The sequence below is a fragment of the Rhipicephalus microplus genome, chromosome 5, assembly GCF_043290135.1.
Source record: "Rhipicephalus microplus isolate Deutch F79 chromosome 5, USDA_Rmic, whole genome shotgun sequence".
In the NCBI taxonomy this organism is placed as follows: domain Eukaryota; kingdom Metazoa; phylum Arthropoda; class Arachnida; order Ixodida; family Ixodidae; genus Rhipicephalus; species Rhipicephalus microplus.
The window spans coordinates 157,082,705-157,103,391 of record NC_134704.1 but is presented as its reverse complement, the minus strand read 5'-3'; the positions used below and the strand labels follow the sequence as shown (position 1 = coordinate 157,103,391).

General features: G+C 48.8%; 1 protein-coding gene across 2 annotated transcripts in view; it reads left to right on the top strand.

The window, feature by feature from the left end:
* The first annotated feature begins 6,273 nt into the window (after positions 1-6,273).
* LOC119173651 (uncharacterized) overlaps positions 6,274-20,687 on the top strand; it is a 29,540-nt gene continuing 15,126 nt past the window's right edge. For both annotated transcript variants that reach the window (XM_075896106.1, XM_075896107.1), the window contains exon 1: positions 6,274-6,567. In XM_075896106.1, the coding sequence (XP_075752221.1) occupies positions 6,378-6,567 (190 nt within the window). In that variant the 5' untranslated portion in view covers positions 6,274-6,377. The remainder of the gene's footprint in view (positions 6,568-20,687) is intronic.

Below are 20,687 nucleotides of genomic sequence, written 5' to 3'. Positions count from 1 at the left end.
TGTACGTGGGATCAGCCAATTCTTTTATTGCGATAACAATTACCTATATGGACACTCTACCGCTGGATTTTGCCGCCGGCGTCACTCACCACACATGTATCGTCATCATCAGCATGAGTATACGTTCACTGCAGGACAAAGGCCTAGCTCTCCCATGATCCACCAGTTAACTCGGTCCTGTTCTTGCTGCTGCCAATTTATATCCGCAAACTTCTTAATGTCATCTGCCCACCTAACCTTCTGTCTCCCCCTAACCCGCCTGCCTTCTGTGGGAATCCAGTTAGTTACCTTTATATGACCAGCGGGTGCGCGCTAGATGCCCGACCCATGACTATTTCTTCTTCTTGATTTCAACTATGATATCCTTAACCCCCGTCTGTTCCCTAGTACACTCTGCTCTCTTCTTGTCTCTTGAAGTTACACCTACCTTTTTTCTTTCATTGCTCGCTGCATCGTCCTCAATTCAAGCTGAACCCTCTTTGTAAGTCTCCAGGTTTCTGCTCCGTAGCTAAGTACCGGCAAGATACAGCTTTTATATACCTTCCTCTTGAGGGACAGTGGTAATCTACCTGTCATAACTTGAGAGTGCTTGCCAAATGTGCTCCACCCATTCTTATCCTTCTAGATAATTCAATCTCGTGGTTTGGATCTGCGGTTATTACCTGCCCTAAGTAGACATAGTCTTTTACAACTTGAAGTGGACTATTACCAATCTCGAAGTGCTGCTCTCTTCCGAGGTTGTTGTACATTAAGGTGCGAAAGTAATTACTTTCGTTTTCTGCAGATTAATTAAGGTACCTTTCTGCTCTCCTTGTCTAACTCCGTAATCATGAGTTGAAATTCGTCCCCTGAGTTACTCAGCAATGCAATGTCATCGACGAAGTTCAGGTTACTAAAGTACTCTCCATTAACTCTTATCCCTACTGTTCCCATTCTAGGCCTCGGAAAACCTCCTGTAAGCATGCGGTAAATAGCATTGGGGAGACTGTATCCCCCATCGTTACACCCTTCTTGATTGGTATTATGTTGCTTTCTTTATGAAGCACTATGGTAGCAGTCGATCCCCTGTAGATTTCTTCCTGTACGTTTATTTTTGCTTCATCGACGCCCTGATTCCGCAGTCTCTGCATGACTGCTGATATTTCTACTGAATCAAACGCCTCCTCGTAATCTATGAAGGCTATGTATAGTGTGTGACTATATTCTGAACATTTCTTTACCACCTCATTGATAGTATGATAGTATGTGGTCGATTGTTGAGCCTGTTCGAAATCCTGCTTGTTCCTTTGGTTGATTGAATTCTAATGTTTTTTGTTAGCAATTACCTTTGTAAATAGCTTGTGTACTACAGAGAGCAAGTTTATCGGCTTATATGTATACGTATCTATATATATGAAAACGCAAGAAAGGAAAAAATCCCGAAGACGACTCCACCGCGCGGAATCGTACGTGAAATCTCCGAGTCGTGAATGTGAGGCGTCAACCACTGAGCCACCGAGCAGCACCTCCTTCATCGTTCAAACGGCAAACTATTTATCGCGGCAACTTATTTATCTACCACTTACCGCTGGTGATGGGCATCTTGGGTGGGGGGCTATCATGTTTTCAGCATTACCAGCAAGATGGCGCAATGAGCGCGCGGCGACGCGCGTTCTCATCTCCCGCGCGTACTTTGCCCTGCAGAGTGGAGAAGGTGGACGCTCGCTCGCACGCCCTTATCTCGCGGTGGGGACGATCGTACGTCTTGGCTGGCGTTGGGCTTTCACTAGAATGTTTCTGTTGTAGAGGGCACACAAAGGTCAATGCAACTGTTGAACAGCTTCCGTTTGCGAAAAGGGCGCGCTTTTCAGACACCGTGAAAAGACGCTTATTCACGTTCATCTGTACCAGTGAGTTATCGTGCGTCATTTGTGCGTGAGAAACGAGGGGCGCGCTTCGATCTGATTGCCATTCAGCGCGTGACCTTCCAATTTGTTACTAACGCATTCACTGCTTCGCTTTTGCAGAGAAAACTGCGACTTTTTATTCTCTGACTCGTTATTCTTTTGTGTTTCACTCACCCAACGATATCAAATTTTTTTTATAAATTTTCTTTGGACCTTTCATGTTAACTGCAGCATGCAGCTGTTAACTGCAGCACGCATACTGCAGGGAGCCACTTTGTCCGTGTGTCGCTGTTTAGCATCGGCTTCCAGTTTCTCGGCGTACGCGCTGCAGTGTACGCATCGCCCATAGTTGCAGCAGCTCCACAAATGGTAAATCTCGTACATTCTAAAGCCAAATGAAATTAAAAGAAGAGCATCATGCCCGCAGTGACATTGAAACCACAGGTACACCTGCCATTTTCAGAATGGTGGCCACGCGCAGTTGCCAGCACAGCTGCTATGGCCAAAGTAGTAGACCAGGTGTTCTGTGGGTATGTTCTGTGAGCTGGCGCACTTATCACTGCCGTGCCCGCCAACATGACGTCACAGGATGCAAAAAAAGAGTGGCAGATACGACGTACAGTGGGAATCGCTTATATGCGAAGCCCGAATGAGGAAGGCCGACATGTCACTTTAAAATTAGCGCAATACGAGGCGGTGGTAAATGATGCGACACGTAACTTTCACGTCATGATTATCACGTTTGCATGTATCATTTTCCTTCGTCATCTATTCACGTCACTTGATACCGAATTTGGTATATGTGCAGCTAGCGAAACGGCCGTGAGCACGCTATGAGCGTAGCATGTAGTCAGTGGCGTACCAACTCTTTCGCGAGTGTGTCACAGAACACCTACCAGTTGAGTGGGGGAGGGGGGGGGGGGCTAATTTACTGCACTCGGCATCCGGTATATATATATATAGCGAGAGACAACTTCTTCGACGCGCCAACATGTATGTGTTGGGCATTGCTTCACAACTTTTTGCGGCGTGCGGCGTGAATACAGTTATGTTGATGGTGGCCTCCTCAACAGTAAATATTCTACTGCTTTATTCATCACCGCTTTGCAGGCTGCCTCCATCACTCCAAGTTGCAATAAGCAAGGCTGATCAGAATTATATGAGATTAAAGTGGAAACTTTTCTTGGCGCTTCTCGTACGGCAGAACTAAAATATTTAGAAAGATTAGTCGCAATTATGTGCTCACAGCAGCTTTGACAGAGCAACGGTGATGGCAATCCTTTTCGGTAAAAGAAAATGATTTTCCTGAAGCAGTAAATGCTTTGACGAGTCCATAAAAAGTTTGTTCGTTCTTATTTATAACTGCATCGGCCAGTCACAAGTGAATAAAAACATGAACAAGTGATGCAATAGGATCCCCGTTCAGCGCTAGGCTGCTCTGCAGTGCTACTGCACAGGGCGGAAAACGTCACAAAGAGCCTTCAAGAAAAATTGTCACTGCTGAAATGTTGGTAAATTATCACTACATTGTATCTTTGCCTCGTAATATTTTCTTCTTCTCGTAACAATATAAAGAAGTGATTACAGTGGTGAGCGATAATTTTGCCCTAGTTGTGGGTTTCCCCAGCGTGCAGCCGACAGTGACCACTGTCGAAAGTGGGGGGGCTCAGACCCCCAACTTTTCCCTTTGGGGGGAGGGGGGGCTTGCTCTTTTCTTGCCCCCCCCCACCCCCGGCTTATACGCATATGCATGTAGTAATGTTTTAAACCACACAAATATTATGATGATCATGTTTGGATGCGTCCTATACCTTCGTCGTCCATTCACGTCCCGTAATACCAAACTTGGCGTATGTCAAGCTAGCGACAGGGTGGCGAGCGCAGTTAACGGTGACGCGTGCCCACGCTGGGCTCAGCGACACCACGCTTGCAAAACGCGACCTTTCTGACACTAGGCGCGACCAGCGTCTGTCGGCGAGGCATGGTAGCAACCGGCGCGAATTGCGACATGCTGCATTTCGCGCCGACGATATGTTACCCAGACAGCACCAAGTCTGCTTAGCTTCATGATGGAAGGACGCCGGGTACGCTAAAACGCGCATGCGTCAAGGCAACGCACCACGGCGTGCCCCTGCGAGTATATGCCAGGCAGAACAGCGCCTGGCGTGACATCGCCAGCATGACGCGACGAAACGAACGCCGGCGCACACGCACGCCGGGTCACATCGAAGTGTTTTGGCGTCTTGAGTGTGGCACGTAGTCATGTTCTTACATGACACGCATCTCATGATTACCATGTTTGCACCAGTCACATATAGATTCGCCATCCATTCATGGGACGTAATACCAAATTTGACATATGTGATATAAAAAGCTAGCGAAACTGCCGCGAGCGCATCATGAGTGTGGCATATGTAGTCTTGGTGGTAAATGACACGCATATCATGATTATCATGTTTGGACGTGTCATTTACGTATGCCATTCGTTCGCGTCACGTAATAACGAATTTAGTACATGTGAAGCTAGCGAAACGGCCGCGAGCGCATCATGAGTGTGGCAGGTAGTCATGTTATTACATGACACGCGCACGCATCTCATAATTATATGTTTGCAACAGTCACATACCTCGTCATCCATTCACGTCCCGTAATACCAAATTGGTGTATGTGAATTAAGCTAGGAAAACGACCACGAGCGCATCATGAGTGTGGCATGTAGTCATGTTGTTACATGACACGCATCTTATGATTATCATGTTTGCACCAGTCACATACCTTCGTCATCCATTCACGTACCGTAACACCAAATTTGGTATATGTGAAGCTAGCGAAACGACTGTGAACGTACCATGAACGTACCATGAGGGCGCGTAGTCATGAATCATGACTTACATGACATATATATGTATGTCATGAATTCCACGTTAGGGTCTGTCACTTGTGTTTGCCATGCAGTCATGTCATACCATGCCAATTTCGCAACATGAACGAAACGACAACGTGAACGAAACAACCGCAAGAGCAGCAATTGATTGATTTGTGGGGTTTAACGTCCCAAAACCACCATTTGATTATGAGAGACGCCGTAGTGGAGGGCTCCGGAAATTTTGACCACCTGGGGTTCTTTAACGTGCACCCACAAGAGCAGCAAGACCATGAAATATAAATCATGAGATTCATGCCATACATGTCATGATAGTCTTGTTATGACTAGTCAATTATGCTCGTCATAAGTCATGTTATGCCAAATTTAGTATTGATACCATTAACAAAACAGCCAGGAGAGATGAAAGTCTTAGGCGGCTAGATAGATAGATAGATAAATATGGGCTCAAAGTCGCCGATGCTCGCAAAGAAATTCTTCGCATTTAAAACGTCTGCGCGCGGTAGTACAAAGGATAATGGCATAGCTTCCACAGTGTACTTGGGGGGGGGGGGGGGTCGCGACTATTTGCGCAGCCCAGGAAGGACTATAGCGGCGCCCAAAGAGCCGTTCATGAAAAGTTCAAATAAAAGGGAGTTTTAGAATACCGTTTGCAAGCGCTGCGGGCATTGCGGGCGTCATAAGAGCTTTAGAACAGCGTTTGCCCTGCTGCGAACCGCAACGCACGACCGCAGCGACATTGCAGCCTCGAAACCAGCGCTTGCGAGCCACATTTGGGCCACCATCACCGCATGCAATTTCGAATTTTCTGCGTGCGGTCCGCGAACGCGAACGCCGACTCACGTTACGACGCATGCGCAGGGCTTGCGGTGAGCTATTCTAAAACTCCCTAAAGTTTTACACCTTGCAACTTAGAGTCAACGTTATTCAATCATATATGATTGAATAACTCTGCTTAGAATTATGACAGCTTGGGCTAGTTGGTATGAAATGATGATCATAGCACGAGAACAAAACGACGACAAAGAGACAAGAAGGACACGAAGGACACTCGTGTCTTTCTTGTCTCTTTGTCGTCGTTCTGTTCTCGCGCTATAACTATCGTCTCTGCTTAGAGTTGCAGTTTTTTACGGAATGTTTTATGTTGTGAAGTGACAATAAACATTTTGCATTTCCTTAAGCCAGCACACCATCATTTTTAGTGGCAAAAACAAAATATTTTAATAATGCAACTGATTCACTCATACAGCCAAAAAATAGAAAGCAAACGCACCATTTGGGCTGCCAGTTGCTGAACTGAAGGAAAACTTATATAAACTAATACAAAAACTCAATACTTTTTGCATGTTTGCAAAATAGTAATTGCATGAGCACAAGAAAAACAAAAGAAATTATTTGGGTTCTTTCAAAGTTATGCATTTGACCACGTTTGGGCTATTGCAGAGTTCAATTTGGCCGTTGGAGGTATGCGCCATCTGGCAACACTGGCACTGTAAGCTGCATTTCACGGAGAAAAAAAAAACTGCATCTGCTACTTTTGTTCGATTTGCGGCAAGCGTGCAGCGTGCGTTATCACTTTCGCTTGTGGCCGGAGGTGCAACACGACGATGTATGAGCCTTCTGACCGGCAGAATGTGATCAAAAAGTACCTCCAAGGCTTGCATCATCACGACGACGGCTACTCCCACGGCTACCTAAAATCAGATGAAGAGCTTGAGCTTTTTGAGATGTCATTGGCTGCCGTCAACGAGAGGTATGCTGTGCGGACATCAAGAGACCTCACCAAGTCGTCTAAACGTAAGGATATATCGATTTCTTCTTAATGTATCGCTGTGCGCTCTTATTAGCATTCAAAAACACAGCAGTAATTTCAATCTGGCAGAACGAATTTTTAGTTCGGGTTAGTGCTACAATAGAGTTGGCGTTTTGGGGTTTAGAATATAGAATAGCGCACCGCGAGCTCTTGCGGTGTGGTCGCTGCCACTGCGCATGTGTCGTAACGCGAGTCGCCGTTCGCGGCCCGCCCGCAGAAAAAGATCGCGGCCCGCGAGGCCCGCGAAGTGCTGGTGTCGAGCAAGGAGGTTTAAAAAAAAAATGATGGAGTGGAAATTCTTGCCCACGAGTGAAGCCGTGCCAACCGTAAGATGGCGGCGGCGGCAGCCATCTTACCATGGGCATAATGAGCTGTTGGCGTTCGGCGATTGAGGAGAAGTTTACTGTACACTTAACTTGTACATGCGCAAACGAAACGAAAGATAGTGTATACATCTTACAAATGAGCAGCAAAATTTAATTGATTACTGGGTATCCAAATGTTACATGTCAAAGGAAAATTAAAGTGAACCAAGTTAATCACATCTTACAGGATAACACTGACGCATGCGTACTGGAGTGGGTGCATGGCTAGTACGGAACAGCTGGAAACTTCAGCTGTCCCTCTTTTACTTTGAAGAAACATGCGTGCCATTGTCGAAGGAAAGACTCTTTGCCGTGCGTTTCCAGCTGCTGATCGAGGTAATTCCACACAATGAGCCGTATTTTCTGGTGTGCGGGATAGGCGCCTCAATGAGGCTTGTGCCATACTTCCGCTAAACAGAGTCGCCGCCACAGTACGTACAAGGTCACTGTAAAGACCAGTCTTGCAAACAGCCCACGTTCTGTTCCCATGCCCACCGTGCGAAAGCCAAAGAGGCGTTGCACCATGTGCCAGACGCCCCTCGCCACCGAGCACTGAAACAGGGCATGTTGGGTCGTCTCTCTTTTGCCACAGTTTGGGCAGCGGTCATTTGGAACGACTCCCCAATGGGCTAACCGGTCAAGCGTAGCACATCTTGTCAACCAGTCAAATTCGCGTACCTGTTTAGGTACGCCATTGCAACGCGATCGTTTCCATTTTTTCGTGCAGGATGCTGTTTCTTCCTCTTTGCTCAGTGTGCTACTTGTCACCATTTTTATTTCCTGCGATGAAACATCTTCCCGACTGCATGAACCTATTGATTCCAGTGTTCGTTTTAAGCCACTGGCACCTCTGTAAAACTTAACGGAATTTCTGCTTGTGGCCCGATGTACAGATTTGCTGTGAAAGTACCTTTTAGTGTATTGCTCCAGTACATCAAGAGCCTGTACCCAGGGTAGTTGCTGTCATCGAAGAGCTTCTGTGTTTTTTGTGCCGCCAGCACTCTCGTGAATATTGGTATGTCTGGGAGACTCAGGCCTCCACGGTTTGTGGGAAGCTGTAAAAATTTCCTTTGTACCTTTGCTGGTTTTCCTCCCCAAAGGAAGGTCCCCGCCATGAAGGTGAGGCGTCTTGTAACACGGCGAGGTAGAAGGCGATGTGTGCTACGTAAAACGCAAGAGCACATGCACGTGTCTTGATTACTGTTGCTTTTGCCGTTAGTGACAGGTTAAAATAAGTGGCTGCTGCTATGACATCGGTGGATTTCCTAAGCACATCATCCCAGGTCCTTTTTGAGACATCTCTTTCCTCAAAAAGTAAATGCCTAACACCTTACAGGTTGAACGTATTCTAAGTCTCCTGGCAATTGTTCTCTGAAGCCTCCAAAGCGCAGCGCCTTACATTTGGTGATGTTTAAAACAGCACCAGACAGATAGGAATACTCAGCAAAAATGTCAAGGAATGTACTATAGCTAGACAAGTTACGAAAAAATACCAAAATATCATCGGTGTATGCGACCATTTTGAAGGTTTCCTTGCCTGGCAGTTTGAAACCTTTCTAATGAAAGGATTTTGAGACAAAATGAATAATACCGGAGACAATGGACAGCCTTGCCTCACCCTTACTTGAATTGCAAAGCTTCTGGCCACTTTGTTGTTGATATAAAGACAACTTGATAGATCCTAATAAAGTATTTATACCAGTCGCACATACTGCTCTGGGAGACCGAAATGCGCGAAATAGCGAAAAGATACCTGTGTTCAACTTTATCAAATGCTTTGGCCTGAGTAAGAGAAATATATACTCCTGAGATCTATATTTCTTTGGCTTATGCAAAGAGGTCTCTGATGATTGTAAGAGGTACGAAGACGGAACATCCTGGTACTGCACATGACAGCAAGGGGGACACAATCTCTTTCAAGAAAGGCCGCAGACGCCGTGATAGCAGCGTGGCTAATAACCTATAGTCTGTGTTTAGAAGGGTAATGGGCCTCCACGATTTAGGATCTGACGGTTCCATACCCTCTTTCAGCAAGAGAATCACCCTTCCTTCACAGAAGGACTGCGGTTTTCGGCCATCATGCAACAAAATATTCACGAGATCGGTGATCGCATCTCTCAAGATATCGAAGAAACGCAGATAAAATCCCGTGAGTATTCGATCTGGGCCTGGTGACCTGGACGTATTCATTGATTTTAAGGCGTACCGTACTTTTTTATCAGTTTCTGCATATACTACTAAACCGTCTTCCGAGCCAAGCGATGGCAAACCTTTGCAAAAGGCTCAGAGTTTGGCACTAAACTCGTCGTCCCGTGCATCATGGTCTGCAGTAAACAGTTTTGCAAAGTAGTATCGGAAAACTTCTCGAACTTTGTCCAGGTCACTAACAATGGTATTGTTACGGGGAATAAACCACTCGTCTTGCTGTGGTAACCACAGCAAGACGAGTGACCCCGGAGAGTACTGTACGTCGCGGTGCCGGCGATCGTAAGCACTCTTTTGGTTAAGCTGCGAGGCACATAAACGATCCCGGGCGACTTGGCGGGCGATGTCAGCTCGGGCCAGGGCATCACGAGCATAAGCAGTCGATGAGGCGGCGTCAGATTGGAGCATGGTGTCCATGGGCAAAGGCGGGTCATAACTGAACAGTAGGTAAAAAGGGGAAAATCCAGCTGTATCATGACGTGAACTGTTGTATGCGAAGGTACCGAAAGGTAAGTGGATGTCCCAATCTTTGTGATCCTTGGAAACGTACATCGCTAACATATTCGTCAAGGTACGGTTGAGGCGTTCCGTGAGGCCGTTGGTTTGCGGATGGTACGCTGTAGTGAACTTGTGGTGGGTAGAGCAGGATCGCAGGAGCTCGTCGACTACTTTAGATAGAAAACAGCTGCCGCGGTCGGTGATCAACTGACGAGGAGCACCATGACGCAGAATGATGTCATGAAGAAGGAAATCGGCTACATCAGTAGCGCAGCTGGTGGGGAGGGCGCGTGTAACGGCATACCGCGTTGCGTAGTCGGTAGCAATAGCAATCCACTTATTACCGGTGGCCGACACGGGAAAGGGTCCTAGAAGATCGAGGCCGACTCGGAAAAATGGCTCATCTGGTACTTCAATGGGCTGGAGGGTACCAGCAGGTCTCAGAGCAGGGGTCTTGCGGCGCTGGCAGAGGTCGCATGCCGCAACGTACTGTCGCACAGAACGGTAGAGGCCAGGCCAAAAGAATCGGCGGCGAATGCGGTCATACGTGCGTGACACCCCTAGGTGTCCAGCGGAGGGGGCATCATGCAGCTGGGCCAAAACGTCTGAGCGAAGATGCACAGGAACAACGAGTAAAAGCTCAGCACCATCAGGGCGGGTGTTGTAGCGGTGCAAGATGTCGTTGTGAAGAACGAACAGTTGTAAGGAGTGGTCAGGGTGGGGAGAGTGCAGACCATTGATAATAGCACGCAAAGAGGGGTCGCGGCGTTGTTCAGCAGCTATGTCGGTGAAGTCGGTAATTGAAAGAACGAGGGCCTCTTGCTCATCTTCCCTCGTGTCAGGGGGATCGACTGGGTAACGGGACAAGCAGTCGGCATCCTTGTGAAGTTGTCCGGATTTATAGGATACGGAAAAAGTGTACTCTTGTAAGCGCAGCGCCCAGCGACCAAGGCGTCCCGTAGGGTCCTTGAGTGAGGAGAGCCAGCAAAGCGCATGGTGGTCCGTAATAACTGAGAATGGTCGGCCATACAGGTACGGTCGGAATTTCGCAATGGCCCAGACGAGAGCTAAGCACTCGCGTTCTGTGATGGAATAATTTTGTTCCGAGCGCGACAACAGACGGCTTGCATACGCGACGACGCGGTGCATTCCTTGTTGCCGCTGCGCGAGCACTGCGCCTATGCCGTGGCCACTGGCGTCAGTACGAAGCTCCGTAGCAGCAGATGGGTCGAAGTGTGCTAGGACTGGTGGATTGGTGAGAATGTCGACGAGCGACGAGAAGGCGTTTGCTTGCTGTTGGCCCCAGGTGAATGCGACATCCGTTTTGAGGAGGCAGGTTAGAGGACGGGCTACTTCAGCGAACTTCTCGACAAAACGACGGAAATAGGAGCACAGTCCCAGAAAACTTCGGACGTCCTTGACTGAGTGGGGTGTGGGGAAGTCCCGAACTGCTCGGACTTTCGCAGGGTCTGGTTGAACGCCCGCAGCGTTAACAAGATGGCCGAGTACGCAAATTTGGCGTTGCCCAAAGCGGCATTTGGACGAGTTAAGTTGCAAGTTGGCACGTCGAAAAACATCAAGCACTGCGGACAGACGGGTAAGATGGTCGTCGAAAGTAGTCGAAAAAACAATAACGTCGTCAAGATAGCAGAGGCAGATGGTCCACTTCATGCCTCGAAGGAGAGAGTCCATCATGCGCTCAAATGTCGCGGGGGCATTGCATAATCCAAAAGGCATCATCTTGAACTGATAAAGACCATCAGGAGTCACGAAGGCCGTCTTCTCTCTGTCTTTGTCGTCCACAGCGATCTGCCAGTAGCCTGTGCGAAGGTCTATTGAAGAGAAATATTTGGCACCGTGCAAGCAATCGAGTGCATCATCTATGCGCGGTAGGGGATAGACATCTTTCTTGGTAATATGGTTGAGATGGCGGTAATCAACACAGAATCTCCAGCTATTGTCCTTCTTTTTAACAAGTACAACGGGTGAGGACCAGGGACTAGATGAGGGTTCGATTATGCCCTTATCAAGCATTTTATCGACTTCTCGCTGTATAATAGCACGCTCCGGGGCTGACACACGGTAGGGTCGTCGGCGAATGGGTCGAGCGTCACCGGTGTCGATGCGATGGGTTACTACAGATGTCTGGCCCAAATTACGGTCGCCGAAGTCAAAGATGTCCTGATAAGAAGCAAGCACACGGCAGAAAGCAGAGACTTGTTCAGAGGTGAGCTTGTCAGATAGCATTGGCTTGAAAAGGTCGGAACAGGAACGTGACAAGAACGACGTTGATGAAAAATCGGGTGGCGAATTGGTGGTTAGAGCGGAAACTGTGTGGTCGACCAGTGGTGTAAGATGCGCAAGTGACATGCCGCGAGGAATAACTTGCGCTGAGAGGCCGAAATTGAGGACGGGAAACGAAGTTCGGTTGTCCTTAACGGTAACCACCGTGTTGGGGAGTGCAACATTGCGTGTCATGGCGACGTCAGAAATCGGGGCAGCAACATAATCACCATCGGGTACTGCAGGATATGGCGAGAGTTGGACTTGGACTGCGGCTTGCGGCGGAAGTCTAAGGAAATCGACAGAGCGTAGACGAGGTGGGCTGGTAGAGACGGTCTCCGAAAAGGATGGTAGTTCGAGCTGAAGAAGACCTTTGGAACAGTCAATGAGCGCAGCGTGTGAAGTCAGAAAGCCGAGTCCAAGGATTAGGTCATGAGGGCAATTTTCCAGTACAGCGAACAGAACTGAAGTTTGATGCTTAGAAATTGTTAATCGCGCAGTGCACATTCCAAGCACAGCAGGAGTACTCCCATCCGCGGTACGAACGGTAGGTGCAATCGCAGGCGTCAGAACTTTTTTGAGGCGGCGGCGGAGGTCGGAGCTCATCACAGATATTTGTGCACCGGTATCAATAAGAGCCGTTATAGGTAAATCATCAACGAGAATTGTTAGGAGGTTGCACCGCTGGTCGGGAGTAATCAGAGGATTTGCAGTCCAAGTCGTGTATGCAGCGTCACCTCCGGGGGCTGCACCGGCTAGTTTTCTGAGCGACGGTCGTAAGGAGACCGAGAACGGCGGGGTTGGGGCGAGCGGGACTGACGACGCACGGGCGATGGCGAGCGACTGGTCCGACGTTCTGGATTATACTCTGCACCTGTCTCAGCACGGTAGGACGGGGCATAAGGTGCACGTTCAGAGCGAGGCCGCCAATCATAGAAGCTCGGTCGAGGTGATGAGGTCCACCGGCTGCGGCAATGGCGAGCGATGTGTCCTATCCGATGGCACGTAAAACATATGGGCCGATCATCATGAGTGCGCCATTCAGCTGGGTTTCGTCGTGGCGCGAACGTGCGGTTCGGAGTGGCAGCCGCAACGACTGGAGCCGAGCTGGAAGTAGCAGAGGCATTTTGATGAGGTGGCGAAATGCCCATATTCGCGATCTCTTGGCGAACCACGGCCTGTATCATTGAAACAGCACCGAGGTTGTGTTCTGGCGCGCTGACGCTAGACATAGCGGGAGCCATGGCCTCGAGTTCCCGACGGACTATTCTGGTGACGTTTTCTGGCGCTGGTGGTTGGTGTAGTGTGGGCAAATCTTCGCAAGAGGACGTAGCCGCCGTGTTGGGAAGGCGGTCAAATCGGTGAACTATGCGCCTACTTTTTGCCTGTTCGAAGCGACGACATGCTTCGATGACTGACTCCACCGTCGAGCAGTCCTTGCACAGGAGAAAATTGAAGGCGTCATCCGCAATTCCTTTCAGGATGTGTCCGACTTTGTCCTCGTCGAGCATGTCCTTGTCGACCTTGCGGCACAAAGCCAACACGTCCTGGATGTACGCGATGTACGGCTCCGTGGATGTCTGGGCACGAGTCGCAAGCTCTTTCTTTGCGGCCACTTGACGTCCGATGGGTTTCCCAAATAGATAGCGCAATTTCTGCTTACAGACGTCCCAGCTAGTCAACTCTTCTTGATGTGTCTTGTACCAGAGTTTTGCCGTGCCATGCAAGTAGAAGATGATGTTCGCCAGCATAAGCGTTGGACCCCAATGGTTGCTGCTGCTGACGCGCTCATATTGAACAAGCCAGTCATCGACGTCTATGCCACTTGTGCCGTTGAATGGACCTGGGTCACGAGGTTGCACCACAACGATCGGCTGCGGGGCTGACGGATCTTGTTGACATTGAGTAGCCTGGTCAGTCATCGTGGTAGCTGCAATGCGCCGTCCGCTGCGAAGATCCAGCTCGTTGGGCTGTATAGCGAGTGGTACCCAGCACCTCCACCAATGATGTTACGGGGAATAAAGTATACACTGATGAACAAATGTGTACTGGCGAATATACTGGCGAGCTAATGCGTACGACGCTGCTGCAGTCCGAGCACGTTCCCGTTCAGCACTTCGTCGTCGTCATCCTCAGGCATCTACTTAGCCCGTGACAGTATCATCCTCATTTAGCACCTCCTTCATCGATGTAGCGGGGCTGGCATCGACGATCACGGTTTCTTTGCCCAAATGTCAAGTTTTCAATTTCATCTGCCGATAAGTGCATTTCTCTTACGAGCCTTGTAGCCTGAGACCTCTGCTTTAAAAGATTTTGATATTTAATTTTTTGTGCTTCAAGGTATTCGAGCATAGTGAATGTAGTTGACTCACCTCTTGAACGTGTCGGAGAATCTCATTCATCTTGGCCGTGAGGCGAGCGTGGCATGCGTTTTCTGCCTGTTGAGCTATGAGGTGCCATCGAGGTTTTACGTAGTTCCATGTAGTCGAAGTTATGCAACCCACTTCTGCCAGTGAGGCTGCCAGGTCAGTTTGAAGCACGGAAATACTTTCATCATCATGAGCAATAGTTGGGTCCATCCTCCATGGTTTGTGGATTCTTCTTGTGCTCACATTTAAGTTGAAGAGTAACGGAGCGTGGTTGCTGAGTTTCTGCTGGCTTGGCACAAGCTGGACCACCTCACATGCTTGTAGGTTTGCTAAAAAGTTGTCGGGCACATAAACTCCATCAATTCGGCTTTGGTAAAGGCCACAAGCGCGGGTTGCGACGAATCCGACTCCATGTAGAGTTAACCACCCATCTGTCAGCTTGTGATCTTGAACTAAAGCTTTAGTTCTCTGGCGTAAAAATTGTTGGCGCCTTGGCCGGGACCCTGACGTCCCGTGCAATATTGAGCACGCAGTTGAAATCTCCAACAAGCACGTATGATATCGACTCGATCAAAAATTTTCTGACACCGTAGTAGAACCAGTTCATTTCTGACCTCGTTACGGGCGCATATACGTAGACTAATGTGACTTGTTGGCAGTTAAGTACCACATATACTGTTATGATGCGGCCTTCGGTGTCAATAAGACAGTGAGCACCCCTCCTGAGTGTTGCGTTCATGAAAACAACTCCTGTGCCACGTGCACGTGCATCTGTGAGTGAGAAGAAGGCCTCTGCATGAAACCTCTCCTAAAACTCTGCAACATCAAGCTTAGTACGAAAGTTTGTCTCCTGCAAAAAGAGCATGTCAACGTGATGCGCCCGCGCGAAGTCAAGTACTACCTGCTGCTTCACCAAATTGTGGAAACCGCGAACATTGAACAACATAAAAGAAAGTGATGCCATTGTTGAAATAAAGGTGAGGAAGTTGCTCAAAGCAAAGAAAGGTTAGAGTGAAGAGAGCCAAATGCTCGAAGTACATATCGTCGTCGCACACAGTTGGTGACGTTCGCCGTGGCAGTGATCCCACGCGGGATTTCTTAAATGTTTCCTGTTTAGTGGAGTCACTGCCGCTGCTCCCACTGCCTGGCTTGGAATGGCGTTGGGAACTCGAAGGACTCGATGCGTCTACAGATCGTGCGGGTTTGGAAAAAACCTCGATGTCCGCCGGTTCGTCCTCGTTGGTGGTCGGCTTCTTAGCTGCTTCATCGATGTCGAAGGCGTAGCGTTCATATTCTTCAATGTCGTCGTGATTGCAAGGTTAGCGTTTGGTGTGTTGTCATTGGCATCTGTCGCTGTTGTGGCAGAGGAAATCAAAGCAGTGCTTTCTGCAATGCCTCTTGTAAATGGGTAGCTGGTCGTCCGGCGTTTGGCGCTCCTTGGACGCAATTGATGCGCTGCAGTTATGTCAAGTTTCGATGCTGCCTACTGGTGAAGAAAAATCACTGGACATTTCCGTGGAACTCCTATTTTTGTGTTCATATTGCGTCTGAGGGGACTGTTCATCTGTAGTTGCCTTTTCTGGCGTACTGGCCGGCTTGACGTGAGTAGCGTCTTCTGACTGTGCATCTATGAATTCATCGGTCAGGCTTTCTTCATCCCAGTGGTCTGGTGTCTTGACTCGTGTCGTTTTCTTTTGAGGACGCAGTACTTCATAGGTTCTAGATTGCTTGGCCAAACCTGAGGAGCTTGAAGTGGATTCTTCAATTGTTGGGAAATCTTGGACACTCGGTGACGACGCCTTATGAGTTGCGTCTGCGTATGATCCGCGCTTGAAACAATCTTTGGTCGGTTGATCACCTCCACACCTTCTGCAGGCTTCATTGCACTCTTCCACAGCGTGTTCGTACGCGCTGCACCTATGACAAAAAGGTGTGGCACAGGCCACGGCCATGTGGCCTCCATTGTGGCAACGCGCACAGTCGCGATGCATGCTACGGTACTCCAACAAAACGTGGTGTCCATGGATCGAAATGAAGTTCGGTGCGGACTTTGCCATTTCCATCTTCACCACTCGTGTACCGGTAAATGTAGACTGGCGTCTGCAGAGTAACATATTGTTATAGCGAGCTGTGATGAAATGGCTTTATTTAGAAGAAGTGAGCGATGGTCGTTCACGCCAGCGCACTGCGATCTTGCCAAGACTCTTCGTCTTCCTCTCTCTCTCTTCTCTGCCTTTTACTAGCCCGTTACGTTCTCCCGCAAGCAGACGAAGTCAGTAGGGCGAGTTATGATACACCCGGAGGGTAGAAAGGTTCCAGGCGAGCAATGTGAGTGAGCTGCATTCTGCTCGATCGTTGACCATTAGACAAAAGACCAGCTATTACGTAAGTGAGCTGGCTGAGACGCTCCAAAACTACAAATGGGCCTGAATATCGTGACAGAAGCTTTTGACACAATCCACGCTTGCGTTGCGGTGTCCAAAGCAACACCAAGTCACCTTTTTCGAATAATACCGGTTCGAGACGGTCGTCGTAATGTTTCTTCGAACGACGTTGAGAGGCCAGAGTTCGAAGACGAGCGATTCGACGGGCTTCTTCCGCAAGGCACAGGGTGTTCGATACAGAGTCGTCTTTGTGTACAATGAAGGATAAGAAAGTGTCTAGAGGGCATAGTGGCAACCTGGCGTCAACAGATAAAGTAGGCTGAAGTTTGTTGTTTCATGTTTCGCCGTGTTGTAGGCGTACGTGACAAAAGGCAGCACTTCATCCCAGTTTTTGTGATAGGAAGAAACGTACATGGCAAGCATGTTGGTCAGCATTCTGTTTGTCCGTTCGATGAGGCCATTCGTCTGCGGGTGGTACGGTGTGGAATGACGGAACTGTGTCGTGCACATGCGTAGTAATTCTTCAACGGCATCAGCAGTGAACTGGCGGCCACGGTCACTGATAATAACACGCGGTGGGCCATGGCGAAGGACCACGGAGTGGAGCAGGATGACTGCCACAGATGCAGCGGTAGAAGAGGGTATGGCTGCGGTTTCGGCATACCGCGTAAGATGTTCTACGCAGACGATTATCTAACAGTTCTTATTGTTAGATAATGGAAATGGACCCATAATGTCAATTTCTACTTGTTCGAAAGGCATACTTGGTGGTGTTATTGGCTGAAGGGGACCTGGTGTAGCGGTGGCCGGGCGCTTGTGACGTTGGCACGTCTCGCAGCTAGCGACGTAACGTTTCATTGTTTCATACATCTTAGGCCAGTAAAAGCGTTCCTGTGTGCGGTTCAGCGTTCGTATAAAGCCGAAATGACCGGATGTCGCATCGTCACGCATAGCACGTAGAACATCGAAGTGAAGGCTCTCGGGAACAACTAGAAGAAAATGTGCTCCATGTCTGGAGCACATTTTAGTAGTTAGTTTTATAGAGCAACTTGTCTCGGACCGTAAAGCGACCGCTGTGTTGGGAGGCACGTGTGGCGGCAAAAAGAGGATCCAGGTAGAGATCGTTACATTGTTCTCTCTGGAAGTCAGCCGCGTTGGGGAACGTGCTTGTAACAGCGGCAAAGCAGTCGTCAAAATTCTCAGCATCGCAGTCAGTAGTTGCAAGAGGAATCCGGGAGAGGCAGTCTGCGTCAGCGTGCGACGGCCACTCTTGTACGACACCGTAAAGTCGTATTCCTAAAGTCGGAGCACCCAACGTGCGAGGCGGCCAGAGGGGTCATGCAAACCAACCAGCCAGCATAACGAATGGTGATCTGTAATTATCTTAAATGGCCTCCCGTAAAGATGACAACGAAACTTTTGTACGGCGAAAACAGCTGCCAGACATTCCTGTTCCGTAGCTGTGTAATTGCGTTCAGATTTGCTCAGGCATCGGCTGGCATATGCCACGACATGCTCTGCGCCATTGTGATGTTGTACAAGCACCGCTCCTACGCCGATATCACTAGCGTCTGTGTGGACCTCAGTCGGGCAAGATGGATCGAAGTGATGCAACAGTGGAGCTGACGTTAGTACAAACTTAAGTTGTGAGAATGTGGCGTCACATTCTGGTGGTTGAAGGTTGCATCCTGTCACAAGATGCTCGTCAGCGAGTACACGATCTCCGCAAATCGTGGAACAAAACGACGAAAATATGTGCATAGGCCGACAAATGAGCGAAGTTCTCGTGCGGATTGTGGTGGTTTAAAAGAACTCACTGCTTCTATCTTGCGAGGATCGGGTCTGACGCCATCCTTGTCGACCAAGTGCCCCAGCACCAGAGTTTAACGTTCGCCAAAGCGACATTTTTTTAAATTCAGAACCAGCCCAGCTTTTTTCGATGCAGTCGAGAACAAGATTGAGACGGTTGTTATGTTCCTCAAACGTACGGCCAAAGATCACAACATCGTCAAGGTAGCACATGCATATCTCCCATTTCAGACCACGTAATACAGTGTCCATAAATCTTTCAAAAGTGGCTGGAACGTTACAAAGGCCAAAAGGCATGGCATTAAATTCAAATAGGCCATCCGGAGTTACGAAAGCAGTCTTTTCTTTGTCGCCGGGTTCCATAGGTATTTGCCAATAACCAGATTGCAAATCAAGGGTTGAAAAATAAGAAGCGGCGTGCAAGCAATCTATGACGTCGTCAATCCGCGGTAAGGGATATACATCTTTCTTCGTCACAGTGTTTAGACGCCTGTAATCTACACAGAATCTCCAGGAACCATCCTTTTTCCTGACAAGAATCACCGGGGCTGCCCACGGGCTGGACGACTCTTGCACGACACCTTTGTTCAGCATGTCCTTTACTTGTTCGGCGATAACTTTGCGCCCAGAGGATGACACTCGGTAGGGCTTTTGGCGGATGGGGTGTGCAGAGCCGGTGTCTATTCTGTGACGAGCGCGGGACGAGGGTAACTGAAGAGGTGCATCTCTGTTTGAAGTAGAAAGCAGCAACATGTCGAGAAAGGACCTGCACCAGCGCTTGCGGTTCCGTTGTACTGAGAGTCTTGCTGATCATACCAAGCATTAGATCTTCATTATGGCGAATATCACAAGGAGAGGAAGAGGTGGTGAGGTCCGTAACTAGTGCTGCTATTGAGCTGCATGAGGCTTCATCAAAGCGAGCTATCTTCATCCTGCGAGGAAGCACAACCGGCATGGCAGAACAGTTCAGCGCCCACAATGTTGCTAATCCTTTTGTCATGTACACAACAGAACAGGGTACAAGTATGTCCTTCTTAGAACAGTTCTTGCGTAGAGGCCCCACTATGAGGTCAACACAAGCAGCATCAACCGTTGTGAAAGAGACTCGGAACGGGTGTCAGGCACCAAGATGGTGCTATCACTTCATCAATCACACTAAGTGTGTTCCTATCTTCGCCACGGTAGTCTTATTCGAAAGCGACGGTAGAAACAAATTGTTTAATGATATTTCCCCACTACCACAGTCGACGGAAGCACCGCATTGCTCCAGAAAATCGATACCAAGAATTACATTGTGCGAACAACGAGATAAAACCATAAATTCAGATACAAATACTTTTCCAGCCAATGAAACACTCACAACGCATACACCAAGAGGATTAAGCGACTCGCCACCTACACCACGAAAGGTGATTGTATCGTTCCATGAAAACATAACTTTGCGACCTAAGCGGTTTCTGAAGGCGAGGCTCATCACAGACACAGTATCCCCAGTATCAACTAATGCCATCGTCGGTATTTCATCAATCAACACATTCACTTTGTTTTTCAGCATCACAACAGGCAGAGGTATATCTTGAAAAGACCGTCCGGCGACCTCACCTCTATTGGCCGCGGATGCTAGTTTCCCGGCGGCGGCGGAGAACGACGCAGAGGAGACGGCGAGCGACGAGAACGGTTGGATGGTGGTGTGAAACTCCGCTCGGATGCCGGCGAATCGCTGCGTCTAGTCTCCCGCGAAAAACGGTCCCTCGGAAACAAGTCAGTTGTCCGCATGTCATATGAAGCACCGGGTCTTGGTGGCGAAGATATGACTGGTGTCCTTTGTGATTGGCGGCGTTGTTGGCGGCAATACCGAGCGATATGTCCAGTGAAACCACAGTTGTAGCACACGGTAGGGTCACGTTTTATACTATATTCATCGGAACGAATTCTGGCCGCTGCTGTCGGCGAGGAAGTTTGTTATCAGGCGAACGAGTTTCTGCAATTCTTTGGAATCCATTGTATTCGTCGTAAGTTGCATCTTGGTAGTAGGGTCGGTACTGTCCTTGCCACAGCGGGACGTAGTCAGGCTAAGAGTCCTGAGTATAAGAACGCGGCTGTCCTCGTCGTGATCGAGCGTCATAGGCAGGGCCTCTATCGTAGAGACGTGGCTGATACTGAGGTGTGGTATTAGAATCCTCAATGTCCT